The 15774-nt window shown below is 44.2% G+C and overlaps 1 protein-coding gene across 1 annotated transcript in view; it reads left to right on the top strand.

Annotated features, from left to right (window-relative positions):
• Positions 1–15438, top strand: part of scrn3 (secernin 3) — a 38609-nt gene extending 23171 nt beyond the window's left edge. Inside the window, exons 6-8 of the mRNA XM_038789382.1 lie at positions 3218–3380; positions 13483–13663; positions 14668–15438. Coding sequence (XP_038645310.1) covers positions 3218–3380; positions 13483–13663; positions 14668–14832 — 509 coding nt within the window. The 3' untranslated portion in view covers positions 14833–15438. The remainder of the gene's footprint in view (positions 1–3217; positions 3381–13482; positions 13664–14667) is intronic.
• The last annotated feature ends 336 nt before the right edge of the window (positions 15439–15774 follow it).

Here is a 15774-nt window from a genome sequence, read left to right as displayed (position 1 = left end):
ATATACCTTTTCACCATGAACGATGTATGGTATAAGTTTAAGTATAAGTGGTAGGTGTCACAGTTTGGCCGTTTTGTTCACAGAAAGGACTTGGACATAAAACTAGATTAAGACTTTTTATAAGCAAAATTTGCATAAGAGGGATTGATTTGGCAAACATCTCCCTGCTGATTCGTAGTGATTGGAGGAATACTAATGGACAATGAATGTCTGGTTATTCAGAAGAAAACTTCACATCTTCAATTTGAAAATCCTTTTTGATCCCCATGGGGGCTGTGGGAGAGGTTTTTTAAAAATTGGCCACTGACTCACAGTTAGGTTAACAGCAGAAAGCTGCAAAGGTTGTGAACTCCTCAATGAGGTGGTTGGACGGGATACAAAGGGATTGTAATTAGATCGACTCTGAGGTGGGCTAGGATTTCTATATTTCTCATGCTTGGAACACGACATGGAAAGTAGGTTACACCAAATGTATTAAACAATGCTCGCTGTTTTGTGTATAAATTAGTGTACGAGGCAGACCTTGACAGGATTGGCTCACTGGACCTGCATACCTTTTCCTGTCCATTTTGTCTGTTCAGACCCTTGAATTGCTGTATACCATGAGAATATTTAAGCCTAAAATGGTGTTTGTTGAGCAATAATCAACTTAATGTAAGGGTGGTTGTGTAACAGAACTATTTTCGTAGTTGTCAACCATGAATTAATGGAAGCTCTCTTGTATTTCAGTCCTACGTTAAGCCCCATTCCAGAATCTTGAGCTTATATAGGTTGATGTTTCAGTGGAGGGTTGTACTGTCAGAGATGCTGCCTTTCAATTGCGATGTTGGACCAAGGCCACACGAACACAAATAAATGAAATAGAGGCAGGAGTAGGCCAATTGGTCCCTTGAGCCTAGTTCTCCGTTTGATAAGATCACGTCTGATCTGTTTGTGTTTTAAATTCCACATCCTCATCTACCCCGCTATCTTTTGCTCCCCTTGCCTAACAAAAATCTATCCATCTTGGCCTTAAAAATATTTAAAGACCACTCCTCCACCGCCTTCTGAGGTAGAGCTTTCCAAAGTCACGCAGCCCTCGGAGAGAAAAAACAATCGCTTGATTTCTGTCCATAAGGGAAACATATTTTAGGTAACCCCCTCCTGAACTGCTTCCAACACATTTATATCCTGCCTTAAATAAGGAGACCAAAACTTCCATGTGGATGCAAAAGATCCCATGGCAATATTTAACAAAGAGCCGAATATTTCTCCCGGGTGTCATGGCAAATATTTATCCCTCAACCAACAGCACAAAGGCAAATTATTTGGTTCTAATGTAATTGCTGTTTGTGAGACCTTGTTCAGTTTTCTATACACAAACTGCTTCTGTTACATTACCAAACATTACCAAACGACTACACTGCAAAAGTACTTCATTGGCTGTGAAGTATTTTGGAGCACACTGAGGTTGTAAAAGCCACTGTTTAATTGCAAGTTTTTGTTTCTTTAAAATTGTTCCATATTGCAAAATTTCATGCAACAGTTGTGACCAATTTGTTAACTTATTCTATTGCTCTGAAGTTATTTTTACAAAATGGAACACAGAATGGAAGAGTTTAATACTTTCTGAAAACTTGTAAATAGTAAATGGCTGTTCATTTTGCCAAATAGTTAAATTCTCTGGCTTCTTTCCTTTGATTTATCAAGGATTCATCCTAGGCTTCCTCCTATCTCTCATTTACATGTTCCTCCTCGGCAACATTATCCAAAAAAGCAGCATCAGTTTTCACATTTATGCAGATGACATCCGTCACCACCTTTCACGATTTTTCCTCCATTGTTTCTAAATTATATGACTACTTAGCCGACATCTAATACTGGATGAGCAGAAATTTTCTCCAAGTGTTGGAAGTATCAAAAGATTGGGTGCAATCGTATGGCCACCTTGTGCCCGATCAGGCCGATACATCTTGTGATAGGCGACTCATGAGATTTACAACGCTCAGAACACCTCGCGAATTCTAATCAGATCTCGCAAGATGTCACAATCTGGATCTCGCCCTCTCTGGGATGGATTGGGCCCGGCAGTGCCCTGCCTTTGTGAGGGGGGCTCAAGGATCCCCTAATCAGTAGGTTGGGGCGTTTGGAGGTGGGTCCGGAAGCCGCAGTGGGGCTCACGGGGTGGCATTTAAAAATGGCACCCCGATCTCTGACTGAATTAAGAAGTGCAGCCTCGGCAGGTTGTCCCTCACCAAGGCCCGAAGAAACAGAGTCCTATTTAATAGCAGGGCAGCGCCGAGAAACACCCTGCTCAACGTGCCCAAAACAGGACTGCGTTTCTTTTTCATTAAATCACGCCCATTGTTTCTGGTTACCACTCCAAACCCCTTTCGCTAGCTACTGGCTCCATTCTTCCTGTCAACGGTCTGAAAATGAACCAGACTGTTTCAACCTTGATGTCATATTTGACCTTGATTTGAGCTTCTAACCTCATCTGCATCATCACACCTATGGTCATTTATTTCCATTTCTGTAATTTCCCCAAGTTCGCCCCTATCCCAGGTCATTTGCTGCTGAAAGCATCATTTATGCCATTGTTACATCGTGACTTAACCAGTCTAATGACCTTGCTAGCCTCCTACATTCAATCTTCCATAACCTTGAGGTCATCCAAAACTCTGCTGTCTTTGTCTTTGCTCGCATCAAGTCTCATTCTCTGTTGCGCTTGTTCTCGCTGATCTGCATGACTCACGATTTTGAAATACTCAGCCTTGTTTTCAAATTCCTCCATGGCCTTGCCCCACCCTATCACTTTAATCTCCTCCAGCCCAACAACCCTCTGAGATATCTATGTCCATCTAAGTCTGGCCTTTTGCAGATCCCTGATTTTAATTGCTTCATTGTTCCACCATCGGTAGCCATGCTTTCAGGTGCCTAGGCTCTGAAGTTCTGGAATTTTCTCCCTACACCTCTCCACTTTGCCATCTTTTCTTTCTTCCTTTAGAACACTCCTTAAAACATACCTCTTTGACTAAGCTTTTGGCCTCCTGCCTAAATTTCTATGTGACCTCGTGTCTAATTTTGCTTTAGAAAGTACTTGTGAAGCACCTTGGAATGTTTTATTATGTTAAAGGTACTATATAAGTATAAATTGTTGTTGATATGCTATCATCATTACTTCTTTTGCTTATGAACAAGCACATTAAGTATATGATATGCTTATGTATTTTAATAGGAAACATTACAATTGAAGCCATGATGGATATTCTTCGGGACAAAGAGAGCGGTATTAATATGGAGGGTGGTTTTATGACAACAGGGAGCATGGCCTCTATTCTACCCATGGACAGCAACCTGCACTGCATTCATTTCTTTACAGGAACTCCTTATCCTGAGAGGTAATGGACACATGACATTTCTATTGAGCAAACCATTAATTTTATTTTATCTTTAGTGTTATCACGATATTTAGTAAGGATTAAACAAAATTAAAGTAATTTTAAATCAAAACTTAAGGCCGCGATTTAATCAAATGGGAACTATGTTCCATAGCGAGCGCGCTTAGCTGCGTATCCGGCACTTGCAACGCTGAGAAACACAATGCTATCTAACGTGACTTCAGTTAGAAATGAGGCCTCAGCGGGGAGCGCACGACCAAGGCCGCACGTTTTCTGCACTGAGGAGCCCCACTCACCGAAACTCCTCAGTGCAGGGAGAGATCGAGGTGTAATTTTATATAGCCTCCTGATCTCTTGAGCAAGGGATATCCAAATGTACACAAACCATTACAATTATGTTACGAAAAAAATGACGGTTAAGAGAAATGTGGGCCCTTAAACACTGATAACAGTGATGTTATAACTGAAAGTAAGAAAATGGCATGTTAACAAGTACATTGTGTGAATCAGCATCTTGAAAATGTTCAATTAATCAGTGATCCAACATTGATTTGTAAGGTTTAGGTCTTACCTGACAAACTTGTTTGAAATTTCCAGAGCGGTGACTAAAGTTCCGAGCAGGGCATTGACTATAAATGTTATGTGTGGAGTCTTCCAGAAGGCATTTGATGAAGTTCTTTATAAGAGACTCTTTGCTAAAATTGAGTGCCAGGTATGGACCTGGTTAGGAAATTGCCTAAGTAATAGGTGACTGATAGTAGTGGCAGTAAATGGTAGCATGTGATTAGCGATGTCCCATAGGTATCTGTGTTGGGGCCTCCACTATTCACTGTATTTGAAAATGACTTGGATATGTGGCGCTCTATTATGTTATCTAAGTTTGCCAATGTAATGTGAACAAGTGAAATTATAAGCAGTATGGATGGAATCATAACATTACAAAGAGATATTAATAGATTTAAATGAATGGGAAAAAGCTATGGCAAATGGATTTTACTATAGGCAAGTGTGAGGCCAACCACTTTTTACCTAAATGAATAGATAAAGTATTTTCTAAATGGTGAAAGCTCAGAGACTTACAAATTCATGTTAAAAAATTCATTAAAATATGATAGACAAGATACCAAAAAATGAAATGATGTTAGCCTTTACATCTAGGGAAATAGAATTCAAGGAGTTAATATCAAAGCTGCAGCTATACAAATGGCAGTTGATTTGAAGGTCAATTGTGAATTTTAAATCAGAGATTGACTGATTTAAAAGATTAAAGGATATGGGGAAAGGATTTGGATCATAGGTTATACATGATCCCATTAAGACTGAGGGGGCTAAAAGGCCTACTCTAATTGCCACTTGGGTGCCAGCCTGACACTGTCAAGGTGCCAAGCTGGGGATTGGGGGCCACTTTGGTGGCCTTGGAGATCAGGACACCATTTAAAAAAGGCATCCTGATCTCTCGCTACACTGGGGAGTTCGGCAAGCGGAGCTCCGCAGTGTACAAAACGGGGCTATGTGCGGCTGAGGCCCCTTGTGCAACGCAAGTCGCTATGTGTTTCTCAGCACTGAGAGTGTTAGGAAACGAGCTAAACGCACTTTCTACCTGACTTTGTTACCAGTCGTGCCCCTTGTCTCTGTCATGTGACTTTCCATAAATTGCTAGCCTTTGTCAGTTTCTTCCCAATCAATTAATGTGATTTGAGGTTCAAAACAAACAAAGAGTCCTTCCCCCTCAATTACTGGTACGGTGATTTTGTTTTTGGAAAAAGGCAGGTTTACTCCAAGTCCAGCGGTGAACTTGTGAACCTTCTTTAAAAAAAACCCCAGGTCAGCATCCAAGTGTCCAGGTAGCACGGTAGCATTGTGGATAGCACAATTGCTTCACAGCTCCAGCGTCCCAGGTTCAATTCCCGGCTTGGGTCACTGTCTGTGCGGAGTCTGCACCTTCTCCCCGTGTGTGCGTGGGTTTCCTCCGGGTGCTCCGGTTTCCTCCCACAATCCAAAGATGTGCAAGTTAGGTGGATTGGCCATGCTAAATTGCCCTTAATGTCCAAAATTGCCGTCAGTGTTGGGTGGGGTTACTGGGTTATGGGGATAGGGTGGAGGTGTTGCCCTTGGGTAGGGTGCTCTTTCCTAGAGCCGGTGGAGACTCGATGGGCCGAATGGCCTCCTTCTGCACTGTAAATTCTATAATGCAATGCGTTTCCATATTTTAAAAGAAAATATTTTGAAAGATATGGGGCGGGATTCTCTGTCAGCTGACACTGGAATTGGGAAATGCGATTGGGCGGAGAATCGGTTTTGAAGCTGAAATCGTGGCGGGCATCGGTTTCTGGCCAAATCACAATTCTCCAGTGCTTCGACAGCAGCGTCGATACGTTCCTCTCCGCACGTACAGTAAACATCCTTGACATATCATTAGCGAGCCTGACCCGGTATTCTCCGGGCCTCCACAATTCTCCACCTCCACCAGTGGTGAATTCCTGATGGTGAGGTTCACTTGTGCTTTTAAATATTGTGAAAGAGGCGGCGTGGCCGCTAAGAGACGGGGGGGGGGGAGTGCCCAACATCACCATAGTGTGCTGACAGTTGTGCCACAGGCCGGGGGAACTTCTGCCAGGGCCGGGGGCAGTAGTAGGGAGTGGAGATAGACTGTGAGGTTGGGTGGATGGACACTGAGCCGCAGCCTGCAAGACAGCCATGCAGCTGTGTACGCCGCTGACGGCCCACTGTAAACTTAGGGCTGCAGGTCATATGGGTGTTCCCCCCAGGTCACCACCCCCCCCCCCCCCCCCCCCCCCCCCCAGGTGCCATCTGGCCCCAGATGACCCATCAGTGGGATGGTCACACTCCAGCACAACCAGTGCCATCTTGTTGGCTGGGGATTGTGTGTGTGGAGAATGAAGTGTGTATATGTGGCTGCAGCTTGTCAGCCTCCTGAGAGTCAATCAAGGATCCAGCGAATCCTGCACCATTTCCATTGGAATGGATTGTATTCCATGTGGCGCCAGTGCTAGCCCCTCAACAGTCGCTGAATCGGTCCCGATACGACTCTAGATTTGCTGTCGTGGAAGTTCATGACTCCTACCCCGGCATCAAAACTTAGTCTCAGGAACGGAGAATTACGCTGATGATTTTCCCAACAATACTGAGGGAAGTAAAGCTGAAAAGTGTGGAGGTACTGGTCATATTGGCAGTGAGTGTCAATTTGTTCTTTAGGAAGATAAAGTAAATAATATAAGGATGTGTTTGCACTAGAAAGGTGCAGAGGAGATTCACAAGAATATATTGCCTGGGCTGGAGCATTTTAGCTATGAAGAGAGGCTGGTTCGGCTGGGATTGTTTTTTTTAGAGCCTGGAAAACCGAGGGGGGCATGATCAAGGTGTACAAAATAATGTGGGGCATAGATAGGGTAGATAGCTACTGACCAAGTGCTAGAAAATTATATTATAACAGATAGGTACTTGATGGTCATTGCAAACACTATAGGCCGAAGGGTCTCCTGTACCATTAAATGGGTGGAATTTTCCAAACAAAATGACAACTTGTCAGGCTCTCTCCAGAAACACAGGCATCTCTTCTGACACTCAGTCAAAAAATAATTTTTGGGGACTGCAGTTTGTGCCGTCGATCTGGCTGGGCAGGGCCTGTTAGAGCCGGCAAACCTGGCTACACATAGATCTGCAAGTAAACTGGTCTCCCTTCCACCACACTCCTGCCCTCTGGCCATAGAGGACCAAAACCCCCCTGCATGTTCGTCAGCATGCACCTCTCTCTTCCTCTCTCCCCCTTCCCCTCCCCCCCCACACATAAGGGGAATCCCTCCTCCCCCAATGGAGGAGGGTCACTCATTTGTCACTGTCCCCTTGGCAGCACTAAGGGGCAATGCCAAGTCTCATCTCTCAACCCTGCGGAGTAGGAAATCTCCATCCCAGCAGAACTCTCCTCGGGGCAATTAATGAGGCAAAAGCGAGAACACCCACCGCCTTCACCCCAGTCTGCAGAACCAGCAAGTCCGAAACCATAAAAATGCTCGCCAGCGGGCAAGGCTCCAGTTCGATATCAAGAATCCCTGACATGGTATTAAATAAGGAGAACCAGATGCTTACAGGTTTAGGACCAAAACATATGGTATGATTCACCGGCCCCTGAGAAGAACGTTCACACCTATCCCCCACCCCCAAGGGAAATAAAATACTCATCGTCGTCTTGGTCAGATGCGCCTGGTGAACCACCTTGCATTGAATCAAGCTGAGCCTAGTACAGGAGGAAGTTGAGTTGACCTCGTGAAGAGCCTCCCTTCTCTCTCTCCCCCCCCCCCCCCCCCCACCCCCTCTACCCCCAATCAATAACCAGACCCAGCCCACCCTCCCACTTCCTATTCACCTCAACCAACGGACCCTGCTCCGTCGACAGGACTTTGCCATAAATGTCCAAAATCTTTCCCTCACCCACCTCTGCCAGTTATAAGATCCTATTCAATAGCGAGGGCGATGGTGCCAAGGGAAATTAAGAGATTTCCTTACGCAAGAAATCGTGAACCTGGAAATACCTGAATAAATTAGACCTCATGAGTTGGAATTTGTCCAAGAGCTCCTCAAAACCAACAAACCTATCCTCCACAAACATGTACCCAAACCTCTCCAGCCCCTCCCTCCCCCATGACCTGAACTTCGAGTCCAAACCTGCTGGTGCACAGTGATGATTCCTATAAATAGGGGTTGATAACGACTTGGAGCCGAGCTTAAACTGTTGTCTAGCCTTCAAACTAGCTACAAGAGTGTGCCTCCTGTGGAATCCAGATCCTTGAGCCACCCCAGTACTTTTTCAATATTAGCTGCTCAGTAATAAAATAATAAATTAGGTAATGCTAAGCCACCTGAATGTCCGTGTCTCTGTCTGTCTGTCTCTCTCTTGCACTCTCTCTCTCTCTCTCTCTCTCTCTCTGAAGAAACGCCCTCCGAATCCTTGGTGTCTTGCTCTCCCAAATGAAGGAAGCTATCATCTTGTTGACTCTAGCAAAGAACGAGTTGGGAAGAAAAATGGGGAGACACTGAAAAAGAAATAGAAATCTTGGAAGGATATTAATTTTAATAGTCTGAACCCTGCCTGCCAAGGTCAGGGGGAAGTTCTGTAAGTCAGATTGAACCCTATTCACCAGACTATCATAATTTAATTTATAAGATGAGGTCCAATCGTGGGCCACCCAGATTCCCAGATAACAAAATCTAGATCTGGCAAGGTGAAAAGCCAACACCCCAGATCAGCTCCCCTCCCTGGGGGATTCACCAGAAAGTATTCGCTCTTATCCAAATTCAACTTGTATTCTGAGAAGGAGCAGAAACTCCAAATAGCTTCATTATCTCATCCATGGTGGAGAAGCAGGTCATCTGCATACAAGGACACCCTATGCTCCCTTCTACCCTGCTTTATCCCCCCTCCACTCAGAGGAAGCTCTTAACGCTATGGCCCGTGGTTTGATTGCAAAGCAAACAGAAGCGGAGACAATGGACATCCCTACCTTGTACCCCATTCACCTGAAAGTAATCCGAGCTCATGGCGTTTGTGTGAACACTTGCGGTGGGAACCCTGTACAAAAGACAAATCCAAGATATAAACTTTAACCCGAAACCAAACCTCCCAAGAATCTCAAATAGATATCCCACTTGACCCTATTGATTGCTTTTTCGGTGTCCATTGAGATAATCATATCCAATTCGGCGCTGGGGAGGGGGAAAAGGACAAAATTTAATAACTAACGTACATTGGCTGATAGCTGCCGACATTTGACAAAACCTGTCTGTTCTTCAGAGACCACGCCTGGAAGGCAGGCCTCCAACCGTATTGCCATCAACATTCAACAACAAGATAGGCTGATAGGACCCACATTCTTTATTAGCCTGCGCTAATGTAACCGGCAGTAGTCCCCGGGACAAGGAATCATTAAACATGTCTAAAAGCAGTGGGATGAACTGCCCTGCAAATTTCTTATAGAACTCAATGGGAAATCCATCCGGGCCCAAAACTTTACCCAACAGCATTAAACCAATACATTTCATAATCTCCTTTCATCCAGCACTTGTCAACTGAAGGTCTCAGGAGCCCTGTGTTCTCATCTGGCATGAGTCAGATAATCAGAGGAACCGGAAGTGAGAACATTTATAGGTAAGAAAGTAGGAGCAGACTGGCATTCCCGCTCTGATTGCCATTCTGCAGAAGTTCAGGTCCATTAATCATCTAGACTTTTAAAAAATTCATTTACGTGATGTGGGTGTCACTGGGTAGGCCAGCATTTATTGCCCATCCTTAGTTGCCCTCACAAGATGGTGGTGAGTTGCCTTCTTGGACTGCTGCTGTCCTTGAGGTGTAGGTACACCCACTGCGCTGTTAGGAACGGCGATATATTTCCAAGTCAGGGTGGTGAGTGCTATGGAGGGGAACCTCCAGGTGATGGGGTTCCCCAGGTATCTGCTCCTCTTGTCCTAGATAGTAGTGGACGTGGGTTTGGAAGGTGAGTTACTGCAGTGCATCTTGTAGATGGTACACATGACTGCCACTGTTTGTCGGTGGTGGAGGGTTTGAATGTTTGTGGAAGGGAGATCAATCAAGCGGGCTGCTTTATCCTGGATGGTGTCGAGATTCTTGAGTGTTGGAGTTGCACTCCTCCAGGGAAGTGGAGAGTATTCTATCACACTCCTGACTTGTGCCTTATAGATGGTGGACAGGCTGGGGGGGGGGGGGGTCAGGAGGTGAGTTACTCGCCGTAGGATTCCGAGCCGTTGACCTGCCTTGGTAGCTACAGTATTAATCTGGCTAGTCCAGTTCAGTTTCTGATCAATGGTAACTACCCGGGATGTTGATTGTGGAGGATTCAGCGATGGTAATTTAATTGAATGTCAAGGGGTGATGGTTAGATCCTCTCTTGTTGGAGATGGTCATTGCCTGGCACTTGAGTGGCGCGAATGTAACTTGTCACTTGGCAGCCCAAGCCTGGATATTGTCCAGGTCTTGCTGCATTTGGACATGGACTGCTTCATTATCTGAGGAGTCGTGAATGGTGCTGAACATTGTGTAGTCATTAGCGAACATCCCCACTTCTGACCTTATGGCGGAAGGGAGGTCGTTGATGAAGCAGCTGAAGATGGTTGGGCCTAGGACACTACCCTGAGGAACTCCTGCAGTGATGTTCTGCAGCTGAGATGATTGACTTCTAACCACCAGAGCCATCTTCCTTTGTGCCAGGTATGAACATAGAACATACAGTGCAGATAGATGCTATTCAGCCTATCGAGTCTGCACCGACACACTTAAGCCCTCACTTCCACGCTATCCCCGTAACCCAATAACCTCTCCTAACAATCCACCTAACCTGACGTCTTTGGACTGTGGGAGGAAACCGGAGTACCCGGAGGAAACCCACGCAGACACGGGGAGAACATGCAAACTCCGCACAGACAGTGACCCAGCGGGGAATCGAACCTGGGACCTTGGCGCTGTGAAACCACTGTGCCATTCACTTGTGCTGCCGTGCTACCCATTTTCGCCGGCTCAATACTCCGATACGGAAAGGTTTCAGATATTTACCAGGAGGAATCGAACCTGGGACCCTGGCGCTGTGAAGCCACAGTGCTTTCCACTTGTGCTGCCCGACTCCAACCAGCAGAGGGTTTCCCCCCTGCTTTCCATTTACTCCAGTTTAGCTAGGGCTCCTTGATGCCACACTCGGTCAAATGCTGTCTTGATGTCAAGGACAGTCACTCTCACCTCACCTCTGGCATTCAGCTCTTTTGTCCATGTTTGAACAAAGGCTTTAATGAAGTCAGGAGCTGAGTGCCCCTGGCAGAAACCAAACTGAGTGTCCATGAGCAGGTTATTGCTGCTTGATAGTACTGTTTATGACTCCTTCCATCACTTTGCTGACGATGGGGAGTGGACTGATAGACGGAAATTAGCTGGGTTGGATTTGTCCTGTTTCTTGTGTACAGGACCACTTGGCAATTTTCCACGTTGCTGGGTCAATGCCAGTGTTGTAGCTGTGCTGGAACTGCTTGGCTAGGGGTGTGGCAAGTTCTGGAGCACAAGTCCTCAGTACTATTGCTGGGATATTGTCAGGGCCCATAGCCTTTGCAGCATCCAGTGCCTTCAGCTGTTTCTTGATATCATGTAGAGTGAATCGTATTGGCTAAAGACTGACATCTGTGATGCTGGGGTGCTCTGGAGGAGACAGAGATAGATCATCCACTCGGCACTTCTGGCTGAAGAATGTTGCGAATGCCTTGTCTTTTACACATATCATAGATCATAGAATTTACAGTGCAGAAGGAGGCCATTCGGCCCATCGAGTCTGCACCGGCTCCTGGAAAGAGCACCCTACCCAAGCCCACACCTCCACCCTATCCCCATAACCCAGTAACCCCACCCAACACTAAGGGCAATTTTGGACACTAAGGGCAATTTATCATGGCCAATCCACCTAACATGCACATCTTTGGACTGTGGGAGGAAACCGGAGCACCCGGAGGAAACCCACGCACCCACGGGGAGGATGTGCAGACTCCGCACAGACAGTGACCCAAGCCGGAATCGAACCTGGGACCCTGGAGCTGTGAAGCAATTGTGCTATCCACAATGCTACCGTGCTGCCCACTTATATGTGCTGAACTCCTCCATCTTGAGGATGGGGATATTTGTGGAGCCTCCTCCTTCAGTGAGTTGTTTAATTGTCCACCGCCATTCACGACTGGATGTGGCAGAACTTGAGGCGAACAGGCACAATTTAAAAATTTGCAGATGATACAAAATTTTGAAATTTGTGACCTGTGAGGAGGATACTGATAAACTTCAAGAGGCCATAGGTTGGTGGAATGGGCAGACAAGTGGTGGATGAAATTTAATGCAGAGAAGTGTGAAGTGGTTCATTTTGGTAGAATGAATGAAGAGAGGCAATGTAAAGGGTACAATTTTAAAGGGGGTGCAGGAGCAGAAGGACATGTCAGTACATGTTTACAACTCATTAAATGTGGCAAAAGAGGTTGAGAGAGCAGTTAATTAAGCATACAGTATACTGGGCTTTATTAAGAGGTCCACAGAGTACAAAGCAAAGAAGTTGCGATAACCCTGCATAAAACACTGGCTCAGCTGCAACTGGAATATTATATCTAGTTCTGGTCACCATATTTCAGAAAGTATTTGAAGGCATTAGAAGAGGAGTAGAAAAAGAATTGTACCAGGGAAGATGAGCTCCAATTACATAGATAGATAGATTGGAGAAGCTTGTGCTGTTTCCCTCGGAGAATAGGTTGAGAGGCAACTTGACAGAGGTTATCAAGAATAGATAGAAATAAACTTCCCATTGGTTGAAGGATCGAGAACATGAGGGCATCATTTAAGATGATTGGCAAAAGAATCAATGGTAATATGAGGAAAAATGTTTACGCAGCAAGTGATTAGGATCTAAAATACACTGGCTAAGAGTGTGGTGGAAGTAGGTACAAACATGGCTTTCAAAAGAGAATTGGATAATTAGCTGAAGGGAAATAAATTGCAGGGTTATAGGGAAAAGGCATGGGCATGGGACAAGGTGAATTGCTCTGGCAGGGAACCAAAAAGGAACCAATGGGCTGAACAGCCTCCTGTGTCGTAACAACCATTCTATAATTCCATTTCAATCGAAAAAATGTGTGAAATTTATACTGTGGGGGGGAAAAAGTGACTGATTATGTATTACATTTTGTAGTTGCTCAATTATTGCAAACTCCACAAGAGGTCCAAAAGATTTTAGATGAATTACATTCATGATGGTGAACTCTACTTTGTTTCTTCGTTTGTATGAATGGCTGTGAATCATTGCTCACTATCGGAGATAATATTGCCTTCATAACCACCAGATGTCACTGCTGTTGCATCAAATTTCTGAATTCCCTCGATTTGTGATGAAAACTCAAAATTAATGAAGAAACCCTAAAAGACTTTTTGAGTTTCGTTTATAACAATAGTCATCCTTTAGTTCCGTCAGGCAATTTCCTTTTTATGATGGCTAATTGCCAGTAAAGGTACACCTGTATAATTAGGTTTTACAGAACGTTTTGGGTTGTCTTTTCTCAGGTCTGTTTTCAAGCCTTTTATCTTTGTACAAAATATGAGGCAGTTTCTACAAACAAGTTCACCTTCATTTGGTCCCGATGATCCAGTGAAGAAACAGCCACGGTTCCAGACTAAACCTGACAGAAAGCATGCACTCTACAAAAAACATGAAATGGCAGCTGCATTAATGGAGATAAATAAGGTATTTGCCGATATGCAGCAAATTAAATAATATATAGTAAAAATTTATTGTTATGTAAAGTTTTGCCCTTTAGCTTGTCTGCCTTTGCAAATCTCAGTAATTCTTGATGGCCCTGTTTTTCACGTTTCATGAAAAATGGTATGAGCTGAATTGAACATCAGTCGTTAGATATTGTGAGCATTCTTCATTAATGTTTTAACGTGAAATATTTTGATGAGTGCTCATAGAAAATAGGAGCAGGATTAGATTATTCATGCTTTGAGCCTGCTCCACTATTCAATATGATCGTGGCTTATCCTCTATCTTAACACCACACCTCCCGCACACTCCTTATACCCCTTGATGTCTTTAGAGTGAAGAAATCTATTTATTTCCTTCTTGACTATATTCAGTGACTTGCTTTCCATAGCCTTCAGTGGTAGAGAATTCCAGAGGTTCACCACCCTCTGAATACAGGCCTAGTCAACCCAATCTTTCCTCGTATGACATCCTTTTGCACTCCCTCTATGGCAAGTATATCCTTTCTTGGATAAGGAGACCAAAACTGCACACAATACTCCAGGTGTGGTTGAGCCAAGACCCAGTAAGACATATTTTGTCCTGTACTCTCATCCTCTTGCAATGAAGACCAACATACCACCATTACCCTAATTGCTTGCTGCACCTGTATGCTTGCTTTCAGTCATTGGTGTACGTCAGCACTTTCTATTCTGCCGCCACTTAAATAATACTCTGCCATTCTGTTTCCTACCAAAGTGGGTAACTTCACACTCATCCACATTATACTTCACCTGCCCACTCATTCATCTTGTCTAAATCAATGATTAATGATTTGGAGTGACAGTGAATTCTCAAACTAGCTTCTTAAATCCATTCATGTTGCTTATTTGTTACATTCTTAACAAATGAGGATTTGAATACAGAAATGTTAAAGAAGAAACTGTGTGCTGTATCTAGCGCAGCATTAAGAATCATTTCTTGTAATTTATTTCAATCTCCCCCAGGGAAAAGGTTCCAAGATGCTTCAAGACATAAAAGCACTGGAGAAAAAACAAATTGAAACAGCAAAAGATGTACTGGAAAATGGAATACCAGATACTACCAAAGTCGTTCATCTCTTTTCTGATTGTGTAAATGAGGAAATAACAATTTACAGTCTGGATAATTAGCCAGTAATTTTCCATATCTTAGTAATACTTGTGGTTTTAAAGTGCTTTCTTGCCTGGAAAACAAATGATAATGTATAAAGACCTAATATATAAAGTTTCAAATTGCAAACGAATAACAGGAACTTGATGGATAAAAATAACAATTTGTAAATTAAAAATATTTATATTAAAGTCATAGTATTGGATCAAATACTATTTTCCCGCAAAGCTTTAAAAAAAATTAAGTATAATATTAACCTGAAATGCAGAGTGTGCTATTGATCTGCACCATGCAGTTTCCTGTAAGTTGATTTGTCAGTTATGGCTCTGCTTTTAATGAATGTTTCACCAAACAGAAAGATGAAATATTATTCGGACTTGTTTAGCCCAGACCGATTTCACAAATCAGTTACAGGTTGCTTCTAGACTCGGACAGATTGAGGCTTGGATGTGCTTGAAACCTGTAAGAACTGCAACAATATTGGACGGAATTTTCTCCTTTTTTTGACCACTCAGGCCGGAAAGGTACATCTTTTGACACAGTGTCAAAACAAATCCTGGAAGGCCTGGAGTCCTAAAACATCAAGCTAGTGGGGCGGGCTCTGGGTTGTCCCAATCTGAAAAAAATAAAAAAGGATTACCTCACACAGACATAGGATCCCCCCCCCCCCCCCCCCCCCCCCCCACACACACACACACACACACACACAGAAAGATGTGGGATCCACCTCTCTCCAACAAAGCCCCCCTCGCAGTGCCTGGGCATCAGCGGTCCAGATTACTGCTCACGGATGATCCTCGACACACCCACCCTAGGGCTGTACCTCTGTGAAACCCCGGCAGCTTGATGCCCTTGCTTTAGTACTTGGGGAAATGTTCTGGCATGGAGACCCGCTAATTATATACAAATGAATTCAAATGGGGTTCCTATGATTGCATAGCAAGAATCCCCTTAAGTCACTG

The sequence above is a fragment of the Scyliorhinus canicula genome, chromosome 2, assembly GCF_902713615.1.
Source record: "Scyliorhinus canicula chromosome 2, sScyCan1.1, whole genome shotgun sequence".
Taxonomy (NCBI): Eukaryota; Metazoa; Chordata; class Chondrichthyes; order Carcharhiniformes; family Scyliorhinidae; genus Scyliorhinus; species Scyliorhinus canicula.
The sequence above is the reverse complement of the archived record's forward strand: the minus strand, read 5'-3'. Positions and strand labels throughout refer to the sequence as shown.